This window comes from Corylus avellana, chromosome ca11 (assembly GCF_901000735.1).
Source record: "Corylus avellana chromosome ca11, CavTom2PMs-1.0".
NCBI lineage: Eukaryota > Viridiplantae > Streptophyta > Magnoliopsida > Fagales > Betulaceae > Corylus > Corylus avellana.
The window spans coordinates 5,344,711-5,368,103 of record NC_081551.1 but is presented as its reverse complement, the minus strand read 5'-3'; the positions used below and the strand labels follow the sequence as shown (position 1 = coordinate 5,368,103).

General features: G+C 35.3%; 2 protein-coding genes across 3 annotated transcripts; one reads left to right on the top strand and one right to left on the bottom strand.

Annotated features, from left to right (window-relative positions):
- The first annotated feature begins 4,957 nt into the window (after window positions 1-4,957).
- Window positions 4,958-9,901, top strand: LOC132166266 (protein CPR-5). Of its 2 annotated transcripts, none has more exons than XM_059577058.1 (5): window positions 4,958-5,500; window positions 6,889-6,945; window positions 7,269-7,304; window positions 7,452-8,180; window positions 8,645-9,901. In XM_059577058.1, exons 1-5 carry the CDS (start codon window positions 5,102-5,104, stop codon window positions 9,173-9,175), a joined length of 1,752 nt encoding a protein of 583 aa, XP_059433041.1. In that variant the 5' UTR covers window positions 4,958-5,101; the 3' UTR covers window positions 9,176-9,901. The 2 variants fall into 2 exon arrangements, with proteins under 2 accessions (XP_059433041.1, XP_059433040.1); XM_059577057.1 differs by having other exon boundaries at window positions 7,449-8,180.
- Window positions 9,902-11,009: 1,108 nt separating this feature from the next.
- LOC132165687 (protein HEAT INTOLERANT 4-like) lies at window positions 11,010-21,549 on the bottom strand. The gene is made up of 14 exons (XM_059576346.1): window positions 21,135-21,549; window positions 20,161-20,199; window positions 19,982-20,035; window positions 19,805-19,868; window positions 19,558-19,616; window positions 17,232-17,356; window positions 17,053-17,112; window positions 13,376-13,434; window positions 12,933-13,012; window positions 12,696-12,734; window positions 12,194-12,256; window positions 12,055-12,102; window positions 11,832-11,960; window positions 11,010-11,595 (listed from the first exon to the last, which is right to left on the bottom strand). The coding sequence occupies exons 1-14, from the start codon at window positions 21,294-21,296 to the stop codon at window positions 11,548-11,550; spliced, it is 1,029 nt and encodes a 342-aa protein (XP_059432329.1). The 5' UTR covers window positions 21,297-21,549; the 3' UTR covers window positions 11,010-11,547.
- Window positions 21,550-23,393: the final 1,844 nt, after the last annotated feature.

The window sequence follows — 23,393 nt, the reverse complement described above, 5'->3', positions numbered from 1 at the left end:
ATATATATATATATATATATTACATACTCTAAGGTCTTGCCCTATGTACCTTAGGTGATTTGTTTTGGTTTGGAGGCTTCTCTTCACCAGTATTCTGATATCTTAAGCTATTCCAACAACATTGTTATGTATTTTAGCATGTCTTTATTATTTGCAAGCAATTATTAATATCTAGCCTGGCCTAGGATTGATCCAGATTCTTCCTCCTTTGACAAACCCGTAATTTGTTTCATTATTAATGTGGATTTCATAAAATACTTTAATGTGAATGATTGGAAGAACCCATTAAAAAAATGGCCTTTTATATATATATATATATATAAATTAAGCTCTAGACTATATATATGTGTGTGTGTGTGATTGTTTTGTGGTTAAGATAGATGAGAGCTGATCGACTTGCTAATTACAATATTAGTAAGAAGACAATGAATATCAACAAAAAGTAATAGAAAAACAGTCAACGTGAAATTCATTGAGAAAAGGAAGAGAAAGATGAAAGTAATTCTAAGTCTTGGTGAGTTAAGGATAAAGATTTTTTTTTTTTTTCTCTAAACTCCAATCTATTAAATTGATATATGTACTAGAACATGTGACTCTTATGTATATTAAAAATATACGTGACACGGGATTCTCACACTCTATTAATCCTATAAAAAATACGCATGATAAATATATACACCAAGAACAAATGTCACATGCTCTATTAACTACTTGGCATGAGGTTCATTTGCGTTTAGAGAATGGCATGGTGCTGAATGGTGATATTCTTTAGAACATGTGGATCAAGTGACTAGCATGAGCAAGCCATTGGCTAATTAAGAACTTGTTTGGAATTGCGTTAGAAAACTTAAAAAATACTTTTAGTACTTAAAAAGTTGTGCCAAATAAAAGTGGCATGTTTGGTAAAAAATTTTAAAAGTTTTTTTTTTGTTTTTTTTTTTTGGACTTTTTTACTATAAAAATTATCAAAACACACTTTTAACAAAAATTAAGGGCGTGTTTGGGTGTGCATTTAAATGGCCTAAAAGTGTCTTTAACATTCAAAAAGTCCGTTTGAAGAAAAAAGCACATGTTTGGTAAAAAAAATTGAAAGCTCTTTTAAGGATCTAAAAAGCTTAAAAATGGTTCAAACGCACTTTTGGCAAAAATTTAAAATGAAGCTTTTGCTTTTTGACTTAAAAGCTTTATTTCTCAAACAATATTATCCCAAACATACTCTAAAAAAAGAAGCTTTTGTAAAAAAAAAAACATTTTTTTGACTTAAAAACTCTATTTCTCGAACACAATCCTATGAGCATGTTTGAAATTGCGTTTGAGAAATAGAGTTTTTAAGTAAAAAAAAGGCTTTTGGGAAGCCCATTTTTAAGTTTTTGCTAAAAGTGCATTTTGGCCATTTTTAGGTTTTTTGACCTTCAAAAACGCTTTGAATTTTTTTTACCAAACGGGTTTTTTTTTTTCAAATGAACTTCGAAGGTGTGAAACACACTTTTAAGGTGTACAAATACAATCTCAAACAAACCCTATAAGTTTACGAGGTCTATAATCAGCTGCTGAAAGCTGCAGTTTGCAAGGGTACATTCGAGTCCTTCAAGTTGTTTGGGTCGCATGCCCATGGACTCTCTAGGTTCTGGTCATAGGCCGCCGACCCTTAAATTTAATCTTTGAAGTCATACTCTTTTCTTGCAAGAACAATTTTGGGAATATTTTTCTTACTTTTTCTCCCCTCTTTTATAAAGTACAACTGTACAAGTGTACCATATCTCTTTTCTCCCCCTTCTTTATTTATTCGTTAGGCTTTTACAAAAGAGAGGGAAAAAAAAAAGGTAAGAAAAACATATGACTTCCTAAAAAAAACAAGTTATATAGAAGTTTTCAAGCCTTTTATGACATAAATTCCTTTAAATTTGAATTATTATTTTTAAATTAAATAACTAAAATATTGTCAGTAATATTTATCATTTTTAAAATATAACAATTAGTAAGATGATAAATATATATTAAATATTTATCAAGTTGGTTTTGTTTGGAGACTCAATTGAATTATTATTCAACTACTTTTTAATAAACCCTAGAAAGAGAGCATAACAAAGTGAAGGGGGTGGGAGTTCTCCCCGCCCCCTTTCTCTTTCCCCCTTCACCCTTTCCCATCCTTTTCCCGCCTTCACTGTAGATCGACCAGGGCGTGTGTGTCAATGGTCCTTAGGGTGCATTCAAGTGGCGCATGGCTGGCCCGCAGTGGTACGTGGAGTGCGTGAGGGTGTGTTGGGTTTTTGTTATTGTATTTTCATTGTTTTTAAATAAGAATCTATTATCTTTAGATCTGCTTTTAGTAGCGATCTATGGAGTTAAGTTTTATTCGTTTTTTTTATGTTTTGTTTTCACAAATCCTTAAAAATAATAAAATTGGTTTCTGGTCGGTCTTTTATTTTCTTATGGTTCATTTTCTGAGAGCAAACCATACACTAATGACGGAAAAGTTATCAGGCATAAAGAAGAATTGTCATTATGATAGAGGTAGTGAAGGGGATTGCGATTGATAAAGTACAAGTAAAAGAGATAAAAATAATAATAATAATAATAAATAAATAAAAAAAGCCAGTGAATCAATGACCTGGCAGCGGATAGAGACGTGATTCGTCGAAATTTGTTGTAGATCTGAAACTGATTAGGACAGTGATTGTCTGAGAAGCTATTGTGTATATCATAGATAATGTTAGAGTTATGAAGATTACAAATTGTATCTTTGAAAGCATTTTGTCACATTTGATTGTTATATCAATGAAGAGATAATTTGTTCAAAAAAAAAAAAAAGTTGGTTTTGTTTGTTAAAGTTTTTTTCTTCTCCTTTTTATTTTCTTTTTTTTAAAAAGAAAAATATTAACAAATAACTTAAAACAAAAACACTCAAAATTGTTTTCATCTTAATGTTACGCTACACTACTTTTTCAAGAGTAATGTTATATACCACATTTTTATCTTATAAATATCTCATATGCTGATGTAATAGTCCTAATCAATCCTGATTAAAATGAAATAAAAATCAATAGCTGGTATGACAATTGACAGGCACATCACATGACTTATTTTTCAAACAAAAAAAATAATGCTCAAAATATATTTTTATCGCACAAATATTCCACATGGTTGATGTGGCAATCCCAACTAATTCTTAATTTTTTATTATTATTATTATTATTTATATAACAAGAAAATGATTGGTTGAAACTGTCATGTCAACATTATAGAATATTTATTAAATAAAAATGTAAGTTTTTTTTTTTTTTTTTTGAAGAAAAGTTGTAACTTGTATTAATGATTCAAAGATGAAGCAATTCGCTCCATCAAAATTACATCATGGATGCAATTGGGAATTTCTCCCATCCAAGCACTATCGGTGACATTTTGAATAGCCAATCGGGCCAATCTATAAGCAACTTGGTTGGCTTCTCTATGAACATGGCAACACTTCCATTCAGGCCATGTACTAAGAATACTCTTCGTGTCTGCCACAAGATGTCCAAACCGACTCCACTGCTATTCTGTTGAGTTCACAACATGAACCACCTGTAAAGCATCCCCTTCCAAAATGGTGGGCTGCACGCTTGCACGTTTTTATCTGCATAAAACCTTGCTGCGTAGTAGGATGCTAACGTATCCCCTGCAATTGGGCCAACATTGCCATGCTATGTCAAGGACATGCCGAAATAAACTTTCCTTCGGAGCCACGTATCACCACGCCAATTCCAACACGTCCAGTAGGTTTATCAAGGGCAACGTCCCAGTTTGTTTTGTATCACCTTTCTGGAGGAGCTGTCCACGTTGTTCTAGCTCTTTCAGCCTCAGCGTTATTGTCTAGGGGGCACTCATTTTGGCTTGCTTGAAATCTTCCATGGCATTTTTCGTCTCCTTGATAAGCACATTTGGGTTTGCAAAATGTGCTCATTATTAGGGTGCGTTTGGCATTGTGACTGCATAGACAAAAAGTACAATTTTAAACTACATTGCAGAAAATTGATTGTTTGGAATTTCATTTTTAAAATTGCGATTTGAAAAACGTAGAAAATTTGTTTTCAAATTGCAGGCAATGTGGTGCTTTTTTTAAAACACACAACTTTAAATACTAAATTGTGATTTTGCTAAATGCTTAACTCGGTTTTTAAAAATCATGTTTTCTAATCACAAATTTTAAAATCGTAAACTCAAAAAAAACCCTTAAAAGACTTGATATACAACTGAGATTATGGCTGGAAAAACGGGTTGGGTTTGTATCAACTTGATTGACCCGCCAACCCGTTTATGCCAACCCAAACACGGCAGGTTTATATAAACGGGTCAAATACCCAAACCCGAACATGACATATTTTTTTAATAGGTAACACGACACAACACGTGTAACCCGTTTAGATAAACATATCGTTTTGGGTTGACACGACCTGACCCATGAACACATTAAATTTAGCTGTCAATAGGTTTCGACGCGGCACAACCCGATCCGACAATGAAGCAATTTTAATTTTTGTAAGTTAAAAAAATATATTAAAAATAAAAATAAATAAATAAACGGGTCAATCCGCGAACCCGTGGATTGACACGACATGACCCGTTTATTAAACGAGTCATAACCCGTTTATGACCCGAACCCCGTTAACATAAACCTTAACCTTAAAATTACGTGTCGTGTTCGCAGATTAAATTGTCATCCGTAACTGAGATCCTTTTAATCAACAAAGGATTTGTACAAAAATTAAATCAATGACTAATTTTTATTACCACATCATTCAAGTTGTATGATTGTCATATAATAACAAACAATATACTAATTAGCATTTTTATCTTAATATTAATTAAAAAAAAAAAAAACTCAAAAAATACATTAACAAAAAACTTTAGATAAATTCTAAAAAGAGAAGTCTTAGATACATTAGCAAATCCAATGTCTCTCATTTATGTCCGGCTCTTCATCCAACGATATCTACGCGTTTTTCCCAACAGACACCTTGTACTTTCTTTCATCCCTGTTTCTTTCCCCTCTCTCACCTTCCGTTTACAACTACAAGTTTGAAAATTTACCACTTCCCTCCCCCACCCTTCCCTTCCATCCATGGAGGCCTCATCTTCTTCGCCTCCTCAGCAACCCCTCGAATCCGGTGCCGTCGATTCCATTCCGAATTCGACGGCCCAAGACCCTTCTTCTCCTTTGTCTACAGGTTCCAACGACGGCGATGATTTAAAGCCCATGAACGTTGACAAAAAGAACAAGAAGAAGAGAAAGAAGATAAAGAAGAAAAGGGTCTTTAAATATGGCTCTGATCTGTTGCTGCCGTCGTCCTCGTCTTGTGGTTCTTCATCGTTTTCTTCTTCTTCTTCCTTGCCGGCCACGCGCGTGGTGCTCAGACGCCGAAACCCTAAGGCCCTGCTCGTTACGGCGCGCCGTAGCGAGGGCAGTGTGGACGCCATTGGTCTCCCTCTCGGAATGTCGGTCGCAGCTGTCGTTGCTCTGGTTCGAAAGCTTTTCTTTTTTGTTTATTTATTTGGTTTTGTTTTGGGTTTGTTAATGCCGCTCTGTGTTATTAGTTTTGAGTTTGGGAAATTTTTGGTTTTGTTTGGAGGGTCTTGGAAATTTTTTGATTTTGATGTTGGGTTTGTTGGTAATTCTTGTTCTTGTTTGCTGGTGAAGTTGATTCAATTCGAATTTTCAAATTCTGAATTGGGTTAACAGGATTGTGATTTATTTTTTGTGACTAATTAAACGCAGTTTAAGATTTTACTTAATAAGATTTCGGTAGAGAACTCAGAGATTGTTTATGTTTTGGAACAAGAAATTTATTGTGTAAATCAAAAATACTGTTACTGTACGAAAAGCACATTGTCCCCTTACTTTGCAAACTTTGTCTGGAGGACAAATTTGAAATGAATAGATGCGCCTTATTTGGTGGGAAGTGTAATATGTACTACTGTTAATTAAATGTGGCTGGTCTAGGTGTAAAGTGGAACTTGTTTGATATATGCTTGTCTGGCATTTATGCTTTTTATGGCTTACAATTAACCTATGTTATTTGCCTGTGAAATACTGATTGTAAAACTGTTATGGACATATCACCTTCGATGCTTTATTGCGCAGAAGCGTCTAAATGTTTTTGTTGTTAGGGAAAGAGTTCTTCGTTCGCAACGTTAGAGTTATTGGGTTGGTATAATAAGTACACAAGTTTTGTATTATGCATGTTTTATGCTAAATTGTACCTTTTTGTACTATACTTTTGGAATGTAATACCAGTCGCTCTGTTTGTTAGACTTTTGTTCTTCCAGACAAAAAACACTTCTCAAAACACATCAACAAACAGAGCCATTATCTTTCCAGTCTTTGGATACATAAAACTTCTTCAATTTGATTTTCAGAATTTAAGTTTGTGTATTTGTATATACAGTTGCTATGCACGTGATTTAATAAAGGTGCTTCCCCTGAAATGGTTTCAAGCCAAAGTATTGTATTCAAACAGCATTCATTCTAGCATGTGCGCACATATATAATTCTAACCATTCCCAACTCTCTTTGTCAGTCATTTTCTTCTTCATTTTTTTTCTCAGCTTTTTCTTGGGTAGTTATTTGCACTTTCTATTCTCAATCATTCTAATCATCCTTCCATAAGGATGAACTAGTGCTGTCTTTTTTTCTTCTTCATGACACCAAACTACATTTAAGTCGAAAAAATGAAAATCTTTAACAATGATTCTTTCGATTTTGGTGTACTTGACATTACCTTGTGTTAATTGAGACCTAGGTTATATTATAATATATTTTTAGGTGAGATCCTGTAAAAGATAATTCATATGCTTTGTTTTCACCTACTATACAGTTCATATCATGAGTGTAGTATTTGTTGATTCTAGGTTCTGGAAACGAAAGACACGGCAGGTGGAAGGATGTCCGTCGACCATATTTCAGTGGTATTCTTCTAGCTTTCTTATCAGATTAAACTTTATTTTTTCTGGGCCACTTATAAGTTTAACATGATTGTTAAACTTTGTCTCCCACTGAAGGATCTGTGCAGTCACTGACCATGGTCCTTCCCATCTCCCACTGAATTTCATCATTGAATTTTTAATGGGACTCTTATTTATTGCCTATCTAGACAACTGTGATTCACATTATCAAAATTACCAAGTTGGTAATGTTTCAGCACCGTTGGGGGTTGCAACCTTCTTGTATTCCTTTTGTTAAAGTTTAAATTATAGGGCAATTATTTATATTGATCTATTCTTGCCTGTAGATCTGCACTTCAGCTATCAGAGAATCTCTAGTCAATGTAAGCCAGACCTTACACTGCTTACTCATCCATGACTCTGGTTTTGCAAGTTGAGTTTCCTCTTGTAGTTCATATCAACATCACTCAAATACAAGCTGCTAAAGTGGTGTTTTATGCCTCTTCTTTTGATTGCCTACGTGGCAGCAGGTCTTTGGTGACAAATTCGATTGTTTTATGAGAAACTTTGAAAAGTCATTCGGGAGCACCTTGAGGACCCTTAGATTGATCAATGAGTCACGCCTAAAAAAGGGAGGACCTCATTTTAGCAACCTAAATGTAGCAGGTTCTACTTCAGATGTGAATAAAGGAGGATGCACAAGCAATTCTGGTATAGAAGATTTTCAGTCAGAGACAGTCTCACAAACTTTTGTAACTCGGGATCGATTAAATACCATTGAAGAGATGAGAGAGAATATGCTAACTGATTCCAGTAATCAGGAGCTTGTCCTGCATGGGCAAATAAACCAAGTAGCCTGTGTCTCTCCAAGTACAGACAGTCCTGCAATTGGGCAGTCTATGCTTACCACTATTGAGAAATCTATCAAAGAGCAAACCCGTTCTAATGACCTTAAGATGTTGGAGCTTAGTCTTACAATGGAAAGAATGAAGTTGAAAGAGACACAACTTGCTCTTAACCTTGATTCAAATCATCTAGAGAGGTCAAAACTGGTCATGGGTATATCGAAGGCATCTTTTAGAGCTGAAAAATTCAAGAATCAATTAGAAGACATGAGACACACTGAGCTGCTTAGAAAGTGCATAGACTGTCTTGTTGCTGGTTTGCTTATCATGTCAGTCTCCCTGTTATATGGTGCTTATGTATTTTCATACAAGAGGATCACTGAAGCTACCGAATCTTGCTCACCTTCACCCATGGCAAGTACCATCTCATTCTGCTTTTCAACTTCTTTAGTTTCTTTTTAGTTTCAGATAATATTATAGATGCACTCTTCTAGTTTTAATAAGGAAAAAAGTAAGAAATAGGTGTATATGTGCCAAATTAGATTATAATTAAGCAGATCGGCATCCCAAAATTACATTCACCAAAAAATAGAATGCTACATCCAAAACAATGTGATTCTCCAAAAAAATTTCAAGCCTTGATTTGTCTGAGGTTATCTCATAATGGCTCAGATTCTGTTGCTGCTGCGATTATTTTTTTTTTTTTCTTCCAATTTTCAAAATAAATTATTGAGATCAATAGCGCTCACTTTGGCCAGAGAGCACGACTCCACATATGATTCTTTTTTTTGTTTTTTTTTTTTTTAATTGCTGCATTTCTTCTCAATGCTATTTTGTAACTGTTTAGGAAATGTTTGGTGATGCTTTCTCTGTTTCAGGAGTCCAAGTCTTGGTGGATCCCAAAGCCGATGGCATCTTTCAATTCAGGGCTGCACATCCTCAGATGCCAGGTTCAAGTTGTGAGTCGAATGCTGTTTGGTGTCTTAATGATTGTCACTATTGCTTTTTTGCTTCTCCAGCGTTCGGCAACTTCGAAACAGATCTTGCCAGTTACTTTCATGCTCTTGCTGTTAGGAGTTGCCTGTGGTTTAGCTGGCAAGCTTTGTGTAGACACGCTGGGAGGGAGTGGATATAACTGGCTCTTATATTGGGAGACACTTTGCTTGCTGCATTTCATTTCTAATGTATGGACATCAGTTTTGTTCCTTATCCTCCATGGACCTGTCAATGTGTCTCAAGGGACAGAAGGCAAGGCAATATTCCCCTACTGGATCCGCCAATTTCTGTTCTATGGTATCTTGCTCATATTTCTGCCACTATTCTGTGGCCTCATGCCTTTTGCAAGCCTTGGTGAATGGAAAGATCACTTTTCCTTGCTGGTCAGAGATTCGTTGTTTACCAGTGATTGAAAGTTATAGTTTGGTCTGAAGTTTTCAATGTATACGATAATATCCGTTTTTTCTGGTTAGATCTAAAGTTAACTCTTTGTCGGGTGTCCAGTCGTCCTCATAATCGGTGATTGGTTGGGTCTTGAGGCTTATCCGAGAATGTAATTTGGTAGCTAGGCTCTCTGTTGTGTTGTTGTCTTGTTGGGTTGGATGCAGTTAGCCTCCTTCGGATAGGTTTTTGGGGAAGTTTGGTCAGTCACTTGCCTTGTATTTTTGTACTATCGGTTAATTTATTCTTATACATCCAAAAATGAAAAAGAAGCTATGGTTTGGAGCACCAATAAGAGCTTTCAAATTCTGCATGAATGTTACTTTTGACCTTTGAGCAGCAGAGTAACTTGTTGGTCCTCTACTGTCTGTCAAATGTGCCTATGTTGTATTTGGCCCAGATAACTGTTCTGGCAGGTATGCTACAAGAGCCTTCTCTTTGATTTCATCTCGGATCTAGTGAAGTGAAGGGCTTTCTGCTGTATAGCCGGGGATTTTTTTTTTTTTGACAGCCGGGTTTATTTATTCATGTATCAGTTATTATAAGAGCCTTTTTCTTCCTTTTTTTTTTTGGTATTTTGGGTGAAGTGAAGTGAAGGGCTCTCTTGCTGAAAGAGCTCATGGATTGTACTTGATGTTGTATTGTAATGTCAAGCTGATGTATTTTAGCTGAGTAAGCTTTACTTGTTTGAACTATAACCATAAACATTTGCCTCATTTATCTTCCTATTTCTGTTAAAATTATGAGGGCTTAATTAATTGTAGTTATCTTTGAAATCCACTTGTGTTTTAGAGTTGCAAAGTACACATGTTTAGGGGTGGGCAAGTTAACCGCCTGCCGATTACCAACTGCCTATTGACGAAGACCGAACTGAAATTAACCATCAATCGACTTTTGTGGTTCAAAAATCGGTATAAATTTTTTGTACTGTAGTCGGTTCGGTTCGGTTAGTCGGTATACAATTATTTTTATCGGTTAATTGAACCGAAATTAACCGAATTAACTGAAATTATGGTTGTTATTTGGGCCCTCAAATTGATCTTATCTCCAAAAAAACATGTTCAATAAGTTATTTTAGGCTTGTTAGCCACAAAAAAATTTGGGGCCCCCAAAACAACCAATTTTTAGCCCATTTAAAATATCATTGGCCCAATTAAAAGGCTCACGGTCAACCGATTAACCGAAATTTTCAAAATACTTTCTTATCGAAATGCTATAGATTAAGTCACTGATTTAACCAACAATTTCAGTTAATTGACCGATAATGACTTTTTCGAACCGTACCAGTCCCACCACTACACATGTTTGGTCTTCCTCAAATCTGTTTGGCCCTCTGTTCTATAAATTCAGTTTGGCAGTTTATGTTACCTCTGAGGGTGGGTTTATCTGAAGTTTCATTAAGGGTAGATGTTTAATCCTCGTTTGAGCAAATGAGCCACACAGTAAATATTATATTTTAATCTAAAGAGTGCCCTGTTTGGCATTACATTCTCTCCCTCCTTTACCATTTCTCTTAAAACAAGTCGAATTCTTTTCTTTACAATCCTAATCAACTTTTGAATCAATCATTGTTAAAAAAAATCAAGGGTTGATTGAAATTAATTCGTCGCCTCACAAAATTATATTTACATTTCTTGTGTGCCTCAATTAGCATCTGGATAATTTCCAGTGGTGCAGATTTCCTTCCAGTCTTCTTTTATACCAATCAAAGGCTATTTTCTATCTAATTTACTTATAATTGACATATCCCATTTGTTCCAGTTTGGTAAATCAGAAAAACCACCTTTAAACTCTAAATATTGCTGCGAAATATAAGATGTCAGGTCACCTTGCACATTACAAGATTGCATTTCATAAACCGCCAATAAAAAGCGTAATGATTTGCAGTCGAAAAAAAAAAAAAAAAAGAAGACTAACTTCGTTATCATTCTTATTGTTTCTAGAAATAAAATTTTGGTCATACAAACTAAATGAACCAGAACTAATATTACTAAGACACTGACAAATCACAACTCGAGATACCAGGAAATCACTGGCTTGTAACTCGAGAAGCTTAAGAATTCTTCTAAAATTTTGAACAGCCTCGAGAGTGTATCTTACAAATTCCTCATGTGGTGAGAAAAGCACCTCATTTGTTCATCTAAATATTCTGAAACTACTGGTGTACATTTTTTTTTTTCCTGACACCCCCTAAACTCTGATCAAAAGTATATGACGAGGCAAGAAGGGCTTTGCCTCCAAAACTTGAGCGTAATAAACCAAACCTTTGTGAATCTCAACTGTTTTGGCACCTGTTGCGGGCTTTGATCATCGCTCGGCCGTACTGACTGGCCCTTGAGACCAATCAAAGAACCTCATGAGCCTTCCCATAGTACCTGTTTATGAACGGAGCCTGCATGAAAGACCAAAAAAAAAAAACTCATATGCTTCGGCATCTATACAGATTGCAGATTCTTATTCCAGGAAATTACAAATCAAACTTCTATTGAGAAATTATTAGTACTAACAATCGAAGATCATGCAAGTTGAATTAAGGATGTTTTGTCAAGGCAAGATTCTAATTACAAGAAAAAATCAACAATATGTAAATCCTAGTAATAAATAGAGCAGTGGCTTTCAAATGCATACCTTAACATTTGATACGTCAGGTGAATCTGGTGTTTGCACAGGGTAGAACTTGTAAAACCTCATATTCTCAAACGCTGCCTTAGTGTCCTCGCTCATTTCTTCAAGGGCTTTTTTCCGGGCTTCCCTTGCCTACGAAAAAAAAAAAAAAATTAGTGAAGTACTAAACAAAGTTTATGCTTCTAAAAGAGGCAAGCTTACAACTATATCTGCCTCAAGTACCTACCTCTCGATTGGCTTTCTTTGCTTCCCGAACTTTCTCCTTAACAAACTCCTGAGAGAGAGAAAAAAAAAGATAAGATACATGTAATGGCCTACATAGATAAGAAAAACTGAGTAACAAGCATTTCATTCATTAATTTCACCTTGAAGGCATCCTTTTGATCTTCGGCCAACTCCTCCTCCTGGATCAGCTTGTCCGTGAACTCCTACAAATTAGATGTGCAATTTAGTAGAAGATAAACTTTTTTTCGTAGTCCTAATTATCCCTTTCAATTTTTCAGTTTGACAGAATTGGGAATGATGTGGGATACTTCATTCTCCATGAGTTCTGAAAATCCCGTCCCTCAGTACAGATAATCCACATTAGACCCAATAATGTGATAGTAAGTAGCAAGTTGTTTAAGCAAACAAAAGTCTGTCAATGAATGACTGCCAGAGGAAAAAAAAATTTAAAAAGGAGAAAGTTTGAATAATGCAACTTCGAATAGACAAAAAAGGTGCAAACCCATCAAATGGTAAAATAATAGCCATAATTAGAGGATAGTCCCCAATAACCATAGCAATCCAAACGCCAAAAGTTATAACTTCACAACTGAATTAGTATAGGATATACTAGATTACAAACGCCAAAAGTTAATTCTGTACCTCAAGTTCATCCAACTCCCAATCAAATTCACAGAAAATCTGCAGGGAGAAAAAGAGAAAAATCAATTTACACAAAATTTTGAAGTCCAACTTATGCAAATTATTGCAACAGTGAACATCACTGAAAGTATGTTTAAGTAGACAAATTTGGATAACTCGGATAAACTTAAATTCATTTATATCCAACAATGATATGCATCATTTTTTTTTTTTTTTCAATCTCATTTTGTAACCTACCGGCTTTGTTTCTGATGGAAAAATTATTTGAACCTCAGTGCTTTGCTCAAGCTCATCTTCCTTGAAGGGCTGATAGAAATCTGCCAAAAGGATAAAAACCAAATCAAACAATGGAAAAGTTATGTTGGTGGAACAGAGATAGACATGAGTCGAATATTTGTATGTCTCAATAACCATAACCATGTCAAGTGACAAAATATGGCCACGAAAAATATAAGGCTTCTTCTGAAGTTTCCAGGCTTGTCCAAATAGTTGTCAAAAATAAACATAGGTTTATTAACCTTTCTTTTTACTCCTTATAAACCCAGTTACACTGATGTTTGCCATCCAAACAAAGATCAAAAAGTAGAAAAAGAGAGCTCATTGTCTTGGATCCTTAGCTAAGTGGTGATAAAGTTTATGTAGGATACAACAATTTAAACAGATGTAGTTTGAGAACTAACAAGGCAAGCAGTACTCATATTTCTTGAGACGGTCTATCTTCAAGTGTTTTAAAGCAGCCCTGCACAAACAATTCATAAGCATAAGTTACTATCTTGTTCAAAACATGAGTTAAAATTAAATCCATTTGCACAAATAATACTTATTCTAGATTAAAAAAAAATGTGGATAATGCACAACAGATAATAAACAATAAAATCCACACTAAGGGGGAATCTGACACAGGTCCAGAGAAAGGCCTTTTCTTGATTAGGTTCTCAACTATTGTGCAATATTCTGATAGTGCCAATTTACATTACTGATACCAATGGCAATTGACCCTTTTCAGATTGAAATGTTACATTAAAAAGTGACATAGCAATAACTAACTCATTAGAGTTAGAGAGAGAGAGAGAGAGAGAATAGCAACACTAAAGAAAAAATTATTCTATCTTCTATCTTCCTCTCTCTACAAATATCACCAAACCGAATGTGCTTTCCTCTCCCTCCTCACCTCCCTCTTCATCCTCTTTCTCATCTTCTCCTTCACCACCCCAAATCAGCACAACCCAAATGTCAGATTCAAGTAGCCAAACAAACCCACCAAAGATCAAACCCCAAAAATTCAGCAAGCCAAATTCAATCAAACCCAAAGTACCAAGCAAAATTTAAAACCCAGTCAGCAGCCTTTTGTTCGCAGTCGACATACCAATCTATTTGACTGGGCCATGAGACTACCACAAGGTTGCAACTTTCTTACCATTTATAAGACAAGAAGAAAAACAGCCGGCTAGGCCACTAAAAAAGAAGGGCAAATAACAAGAGGCCACTAGTTCATCACCCAACCGAACAATGATTGGGCTCTCTCTCAGCACTATAAGCATAGTAATTTACTTATTTAATATTTAACCTGATAAAGCAACAAAACCTTGCCAATTTCACTCACAAAAGAGCAAGATTACAATTCCAAATTACATATTTTACAATGAAAGAAATAAAGACTGCAGTCCAACACGTACCCACCTGCTCCCCTATATTCACAATTATTAAGTGCCCTAACATCATGGTCACTGCAAATCACACTAACCAAAAACCTCGCTTCCACCCACCACAATTTTCAGAATGGCAGCCAAAAACAAAAGAAGGCAAACAAAAACAAACAACAGTTCTAGTTTTCAGCTAAACCTGAGATGGCGGAGGCTGAACGGAATGCAACACTCTAAGAGACAGACCAGTGTGAGAGTGGAAAGAAGGAAGAGACAGAGAACACAGATAATAATAATAATAATAAAAAGCAAGGACAACTAGATTAGATTGTCTTTATATTAGTTGATGAACTGGCATATACCAGCTAGGTTGGGTAAAAGAAAGACCACTGAGGAAAGAATAGGTAAGGCTTGTTTTGCATTTGTTACAATTTGGACCAAATTGAAAGCATTTTAATAATTAAAGGATTTGGTTGTAAAAATAAAAATCGTACAGCCTGAATCGAAACCACTAACAAACTATAGAGACCAAAAACGTAACTAACACCTTTTAGTGACTTAATGTTAGTAAATCATTGTTTTTTCTTGTCTGGAATGTCTTACGTTTTGCATATCAAACATATTTTGAAAATCCCAAGAACTTTTAGGTATGGGCTGTACTAATGGCCAATGAATCTAATGATATTTTGCAGTTTTCAACTAAGTTAATTAGTAATGATTCCAAAAGCTACTAAATTATAAAATAAAAGTTCTTATATATTCATAGAATTCTCAATTCAATATAGAGAATAATTTTTTTGACTTTCCAGCAAGTATGCTCTTCTATGAAGATTGTGAGAGGCAATCACATCCTGTATATGTTGTTTGATGCCAAGTACTACTTCCACAATTCCCCAAAAAAAAAAAAATCAAGCCCTAGCCTCAGTTATGCTTATCAACTCTAAGAGCTCCTATGACAAAAGCCCTAGTTCAGCCCGCCTTCAACAATCCTCTAGAACAACTAAAAAATTAAAATTAGTATTCTCCGGTGCTGCTTAGAGCCCTAGAACAGCTATCAAAATTTTACTTTTCATTATGGTTTGTTTCAATCCTAAATCATTGTCTTTTTTCTTTTTCCTAAGCAAACACAGAGAGAAAAGGGGAAAGGGAGAAATACATCAACCATCGCAGCACAAAAGAAAGTGGGGCAACCCAACAAACACCCAAAAACAACCAGTACAATGCAACCAAACTCTAAGGACTATTGGGATGGGGCCAAAAGATTGGCCCAGCCCATTTGAAACATGGCTCCTCTTAACTTGAAACTGCAGCGGGAGAAAGAGCACTAGAACCTGTTGAATCGAAGCTACTTGAGTGGAGCACCACTGGGGTATCCAGAGAGAGGTACCCGCCAGCGATGATTGCATAGGGGATACGGCATCTAACTCTGTAACTGGATCTGGAAGTGTCCATAGTAAAAAATAGACTACCACCTATGGAGATCCAGAGGAGAAATAAAGAGAAAGCCATTGATCTGGAGCGTGGCAAAAACAAAAGTGCAACTGAGGTGGAAGAGCGTGCAGCCCACACACCTGGGTGAGCATGACGTGCACACGCGGGGGTAGAGACCATTGTAAGAGGCAAAGGAGGTCGGTGAGGAAGGATGGGTGGCAAATGGGTGGAGAAGGTGGGGAAATGCTGCAGATCTGAGCTTCAAGTTGCATACAAAACAAGAAAAAGAGAAGAATAAAAAAGGCTAGAAAAGAAAAAATAAGGGTAGGGGAGGAAAAGGGAGGAGCCGAAGCTCCTCCCTCCTCTAGAGGGCAGTAACAAGGAGAAATCATGGCAGAATTTGGTAGGGGAGAGCAGCAGAGGAACAAGAGAGACAAGTGCTCTCTACAAAGCTTTCTTTGGCTAGACCTATCATCACCTGTTATTTGAACCATTGATATACCTTAATGACACATATTTTCCACAACCTTTTCTTAACTTCAAACCATAACCAAACATTGGCATATCTTAAAAAACAAGTCTTGCAAAGACCATTCAATCTAACTTTTATTGATGAGACTTTATGTAATTGCCTTCTTCTAAAAGTGAGACTCCATTAAAATTCTACGAGATAAGCCTTGTGGAAGACTTAGCGAGATTTCACGATCTTCCTTTTATTCTTTCATCTTTCAAGCCTTAATCAACCCTTAAAATCCTATTTTAATACTTTAACAAACCCACCATTGATACCATCTAAAATCTTTATCAAATTTGAGCTCTTGGCAGATTTCATATCCCTAGAACAACACCCTCAATTTTACCTTTCCCTTTTAATTTCAATCCCATGCACTCTCCATTTGGTTATAGACAAATCCCAAAGTCACAAGTTTTTACATCCTTGAGCCCTAACCCTAGCATGCAGCAACAGATCACTTGATTAGCCATTTTGATAAATTTTCACAACCTTCACTTCTTTTCAACCAACAATCCCCTTCCAAACAAAGTCCATTTCACTTTCTCATCCACAACCAAAAACCAAGAGTTACAACCCATCTATATTGACCATAGGGAGCTACTAATCTGCAAATTTAATGGTCATCCAACATCAAAGAGAGAGAATGCAAATCGCATGTTCCTTAAATGCAGGTAAAAAATATAAGAGAAAAAAAATAAGCATTTATATGTGTGTGCATGGGCGAGCATGTATCCAATGAGAGAAGGAGGAGACTGCAATAAAATATTACCTTCTTTGGGTGCAGCTCAATATAAATATTTGAGAGTGAAGGCTTTCAACTTGGCTACCTCTGTAGAAGAATTAAATTAACAATGACATCAAAAAAGTTGGACAGAGAATGTTGAGGATGCCCATAAGAATGTTCCATGAGATCAGTTCAAATAGCCAGCAATAAACAATATTCCATACCTATTCTCAAGTGGAATATAAGGAACCCAGTCCATTTTCATTTGTTTCATGGGAATAATTTCCTCAGCCTCTCTCTGAACTGAGTTAACCCCTATCTTATCAGAAGGAGGGAATGGAGATACAACCTGTAGATCAAGAAACCAAATAGATTAACATGCACGAAAATGGAATATGTATTGCAACATCAATAATTATTATTATTATTATTATTTTATAAGCAATATAATTATTTACTGGTATCAAAACAAATAGTTGATAAAATTACTTGTTCCCTACAGTAGAACACAGTAGAGACCAAAACACAACACTTTCAGCAAAGATGAATAGGAAAATAAAATATAAACATTTTATACTAAAAATAGTGGTCTTGAGAATATAATAAAATTAAATGAAAAGGATTAAAATGGTGTGACAGTTCAGAAAGATTTAAAAATAAAAAATTAGTAAGGTTCTAAGATAAAGAATGAATTATGGTAATGGTCAATCATCAACTAAAAACCTAAACAGCCATATGATGAATCAAATTAATGTAGAAATTTCACTACATATTTTAGTATTTGATGTCTAAAACTTGCAAAAATAGACAAGTATGATATAAAATATGGATGAATATTTCCAGCTAAAGACCTTTCTAAAAAACTACATCCACGATAAAGACCTAAATAAATCATATCCAATAAATTAATGCACAAGTTTTTTTTTGATAAGTAATAAGAAGTTTTATTAAAGAAGGTGAAAAGCGAGAGGTGCCCTTAATTACACATAGAATATACAAAGGGGGCAAAAGCGAACCCAAAGAAAAACCCCAGCACACCCACCCAGAAAAACCAAAAAACCACCCAAAAACCCTCAAACAAACACACCAACGTAAAGCCCACTAACCAAACACCCTCATCCCTTCACAAAAGACTATGACACAATAATCTTGCCCTTCCTTCTCATGGAGGACGCACTAGCATTGCCATAGTTAACAGAGCTTTCTAAATTTAACAACTCCCTTTTGCCCTTATTCCTAGGCCTTTTTCCTTTAGCCCTAGGCCGGGCGACGTCCATAACCCGAAGAAAATCCACCGAATATGGATCCTCCTCTTTGTCGCAATCCAACACCCAATCAAGGGATCGGGGGACAGCTCCCCATCCCAATCGTCGTCTTCTCAATCCCGCCCAAACTTGAAAGCTTCATCCAAAACTTAAGAGTTGCCACCCACTACTTCATCATCCTTAACAGCCCCATGCGATGAAGATTGAGACTCCCTTTTTTCTTTCAGACTTGGGTTAAGAAACCCTCGCCGTAGAAAGCCCCTCATCGGATTAGAGTTCTTAGAATCAGGCTTTCTTTGAGCTGCAACATCCCCTACACTAATTAAAGGTGTAGGTGATGAATCAGACACCTGACCGTGTGCAACCTCCGATGAAGTCTGAGCAGCAAACCCCACAACTGGTTGGTAATGTATCTGCGGAGCAATAAAAGATTCCACCACCTCAAGAAGAAGAGAATCATTCACCCGAATTCCTCTTTCTTTCTTAGCTCTCCGGTAGTATCTCACTGTTTGCTTATATATTGGAACCCCACTGCCCAGAGACATGCGTAACCTCTCTCCCAAAGCTAGCGCCCCTGTAGAATTTGCATCATGATTTTCCGGCAGAAAAATCTGCCCAGATGAAAGCGTAGAAGAGGGTGGAACCGAGACAAGAGCATCAATAACGAGCACCTGGTCAAACCCGTTCGCCTTCGGAGGCACCAATGCCGACACGAGCAAGTAATGCACAAGTTTTATAGCTCTTTTAGTAAAAGACATAAAAAATTTAATTCGGTAAATATACACAACGGCTGACAACGAAATCCCTTTCTAGAAAAATAAATACCACAACAATGGAGGTGAAATCTAGTAAATTGTGTGTCCAAGATTTTTTGATTAACCCAAGGCTTCAACTCTAGACTTCAAAGCTGCACCCCATATTAACAGCCACACAACTCATACCAGAGAAGCCTTGAGCATCTAAAGACACAAGGTAAGTTTTAATTTTGGCTGCAGATTGAAGAAGATGAAAACTTGAACGAAAATCAACACCAAAAAAGTCAAATCACATTTAAAGCCACATAAATAAATATACCAAGTCAACTCAAGAATCCACTATTTATTTTATAAAAATAGATAAGAAACCCCAGCCAAGTAGCTACAATATATTAAAGGCCAGTTGCAAAAATGGCAAACCTAACAAACCAACTTCCACAAATTAACTAGATATGCGACGTCATCAACTAAATTACATATAATTATAGTTCTAAACTCAGATGCAAAAGCAATATTACTGAACAACTTACAGCAACTACCACAGGTATGCAGATAATTTTGCTTTCACCCTTGAAAGAGACCAATTGAGCTGCAGTACCAGAAAATAATGTCAGAATAGAATGTGAAGGAAAATTGAAGGGGAAACGAGAAATAAGTGGCGTCAAGCAACTTAGTATAAAATCATACTTCTGATGCAATAAGAAACGTTTTATCAATAATTAAATCATGAAATCTAAAACAAGATTCATATGGAGTCTGAGTCTGCAAGCCACTCACGTTCTGTACAACCAAAGAGATAAACTTTCTTCCCATGAAGCTTTCCCCCTTCTTCAAATGCATCCTGGCCACAATTAGAACAATAAAATTGAGCATTCTTAAACCACCTCTATATCAACAATGGGGAGAAAAACTGTAAGTGAAATATTAAGGGGCAAAGATAAGTTTGTAACTCACTTCTAGATTTGAGAAATTCCACTTGAATTGGTAGACCGCATCCAATTGATCCCACTGGCATAATTTTATTACAATATAAAAGCCAGCAAAAAATAAATAAATAGAAAAAAGAAAAAAAAAAAAAAAAAAAGGGAAAATAATGCGAAATTAAGATAAGAGAATCAAAAGTTTTATCAAACCTCCGTCCCAACGGGGAATACGGCCTTCCATAGATCTTCCTGCACAACCAAGACACAGAATAAAACATAATCAAACACATGTTCATAACTTTCACTGATAATGCACTCTGTTACCTCACAGACATCACAATGTAGCTTTTATTAAGCCAAAAAAGAAGAAAAAAATTAAAGGTAACGCACAAGTGCTGCCATTAAAAAACTATCATTTTCCATATTAATGATCAGCAAAGCTACGATTCAAGCTTCACTAGCAACTAAGAGTTAACAGAAGACAAAACAAATCGAAATACAATGTGCTAGGATTGAACTTCTTTTTTCTTAAAACAAACGAAAACCTAATAGAGCTGAAAAAATCCACTCAACTGAGCCCAAAAGCAAGGAGTTAGGTTAACTCAAGTAAGCATCGAACATTCTTCTAAAAACAAATTGGCATAAACATTAACTTCCTTCCATTCATTATATAACAAATATGCAAGAACAGAATACTGAAAGAAGAAAGATATCGAGAGAAAGAAGAAGGTATAGGAGATGAATCTGAAATCCTGTATTACTTCATTTATACAAAGAGAAACGAATCAAATATCAACTACTCGAGTAAACAGCAAAACAGAAATAACTAAACCAACCATCTCATACATAGCAGTTCATCTTACCCACTAACCAATTCTAACTATAACTATAACTAAACCAGCATTCGCTGATATTATACGAACTCAATAACGCAGATAAGAAAAAATTTTACTTTGTGAAAGTTATATAAAAAAAAAAAAAAATTAAACAAATAAATCACTAACACACTCATATAATGCAAATATACCACATGAAGCTTCGATAATCCAAACATCCAAACAAATTATACAATGCTAATACAAATCAAACGATAAGGAAGCAGCCGAAGCACACGGAGGCAAAGCGAAGTATACGGCACAAATTGAATTGAATTTGCAAGGAAGAACTAGGAAGCAGTCATATACCAAGTTACGCTTATCCTCGAAGTACTCGGGCTCGGATTCGGGCACAGAGGCCTTGACCCGCTTAGCTCGAGAAGTCGCTTTCTTCGACTCCTCCTGCTGTTTGTCTTGCGCAGTCTCGGACTCTTTCTTCTGGCTCGCCTTCCTCTTCGCTCCTTTCTTCATTGCTATTCTTAGCTCACAAAGACAGAAAGAGAAAATCTATGGCGAGAGAGCGAAATAGGGTTTGGGGCTTGTTTTCAAAGCGGTGGATCCGGAATTTGAATTACAAAGCGAGAGAGAGAGAGAGATCTGGAGAGAGGCAGGTGTATATTATTTATTTATGTATTTATATTTATGAGGGTTTGGGCGTGAAAACAACGCGAATGCTCTGGATTCGAAGAGAGAGAGAGGCGCGGAGGTGTACAGGTTTTGAAATGGACCGGATTAATTCAAATTTTCTTGCCCCAAAAAAAATAAATAAAAAATAATTTGAAAAACTACTAGCGTACGGACAACGGCGGCCAAACTACTAGCGTACGGGGCTTCTCCCTTTGTTGATAATTGACTTTTTTTTTTTTTTTTAACATTTTTCTTTCTTCCTTTTTCCTCTTTTAAATAAGAATATTAGCAAATAATTTAAAATATAAAAAAATACTCAAAAATATTTTACTTCTACGACGCTTCAAAATATTTTTTCAAAAAAAAAATAACAAAGCAAAAGTGATCACTATTCAAGAGAGCATTCCTAGTAGCCTCACCAAATTTTTTTTTTTTTTTACATGTTTGCACAAGAAGGGAAAAAGGGATTCGAACTAGTGACCTCCGCTTCATTAAGCGTAGTCCCAGCCGATTGAACTATCTCTTGGAAGCACCAAAATTATTTTTTAGTTATTTTGGTGAGGCAATTTAACAAAAGTAGTTTAAATCTTCACTTTTCAAAAATTGAATAAAAAATCCTCCTTTAATAGTTTTTTTTAAAAAAAAATAAATAAACAAATATTTGAAAAATAATATTTAAATGAAATAGTGAAAGTGAATTATTAAAATAGTGAGGCTGTTGAGGTGCTCTAAAAAACTTGAGTTGTTAAAATAAGAAGAAAAAAAATGTACTTCTGGTTATTTTTGTGAGGTTGCTAAGAATAATCAAGGTTTAGGGATAAATTTCTTCGCATATTCTCTTTTTTTCTTATGTGGTTCATATGTTTTAAAAGACTACTAAACAAAAAAAACTACCATTAGATTGCAAACTATCATCTAGTAAAGGAAGCGATATCTCTTAGTGTGGAACAGGGTCTTATTGAAAAAGTCCCTATTGTATTTCAAATATTATCTCAGTAGAGCTTTGTATTTAAAGTTGTTTTACTATTTATAAATTCACTTGATTTCTTTAAAAAAAAAAATCATCATTACATTAAAAATTCAATATAAATCTATCATAAATTTAATAGTGGTGAAGTATGAGATGAATAGGTGAACAAGTAACATTACTCTTGAACAATGCTTACGTGTGTAACAAGTGCAATGATGAGCGTGCCTAAACTTATGAAAAATATGAGATGTGTGGATAATTAAAGATAATAAGTTTTGATTGTTAATATGTTTAAAGTACATATAATGCCATGGTGAATATGTTGTTGTGTTATTTAATAATTTTAAAATAGCGTTGGCATTACATACATAGTTAAATGTAATAAAATAAATGAGAAAATTTACTTTATCCCCTGAAGTTTCAGAAGTTTTTCAATACGAACTTCAATATTTAAAAATTGGCAATGTACCCCCTAATGTATCAAAAATTTTCAATTCAAACATTATGTTACTAATTTCCGTCTAATTGGATTAAAATTATCCCATGTGCATCTCACAAGGGATTTTGATGCCCTCTATTCCAATTTTGCCCGTATTAAAACCTATGAAATTATGTAATTACCCGCATTAAAACCTATGAAATTGAGTGTAATTACGTAATTTCACAGATTTTAATAAGGTTCAAATTAGAATAGAGGACATCAAAATCCCACGTGAGATACAAGTGGGATGATTTTTGTCCAATTAGATGAAAATTAGTAACGGATGATTTGAGTTGAAAATTTTTGAAACATTAGAGGATACATTGCCAATTTTTAAACATTGGGGTTCGAATTGAAAAACCTTTAAAACTTCAAGAAGTAAAGTGAATTTAACCCTAAAATAAAATATTGATTATAAAATGGCTCATCTCCATTTTCTTTTTCTTTTTTTTTTACATATCCGCACAAGAGGGAATAGGGGTATTCGAAC

What these genes read in the sequence shown, in the direction of transcription:
- LOC132166266 (XM_059577057.1), top strand. Translation starts at nt 5,102, where the DNA reads ATGGAGGCCTCATCTTCTTCGCCTCCTCAGCAACCCCTCGAATCCGGT. An exon ending in TCAGAGAATCTCTAGTCAAT is followed by an intron (nt 7,305 to 7,448) that starts GTAAGCCAGACC and finishes CCTACGTGGCAG; the next exon opens with CAGGTCTTTGGTGACAAATT. An exon ending in CTTGCTCACCTTCACCCATG is followed by an intron (nt 8,181 to 8,644) that starts GCAAGTACCATC and finishes TCTCTGTTTCAG; the next exon opens with GAGTCCAAGTCTTGGTGGAT.
- LOC132165687 (XM_059576346.1), bottom strand. Translation starts at nt 21,296, where the DNA reads ATGAAGAAAGGAGCGAAGAGGAAGGCGAGCCAGAAGAAAGAGTCCGAG. An exon ending in GGAATTTCTCAAATCTAGAA is followed by an intron (nt 19,869 to 19,981) that starts GTGAGTTACAAA and finishes AATTGTGGCCAG; the next exon opens with GATGCATTTGAAGAAGGGGG. An exon ending in ATATGAGTACTGCTTGCCTT is followed by an intron (nt 13,013 to 13,375) that starts GTTAGTTCTCAA and finishes TCCTTTTGGCAG; the next exon opens with ATTTCTATCAGCCCTTCAAG.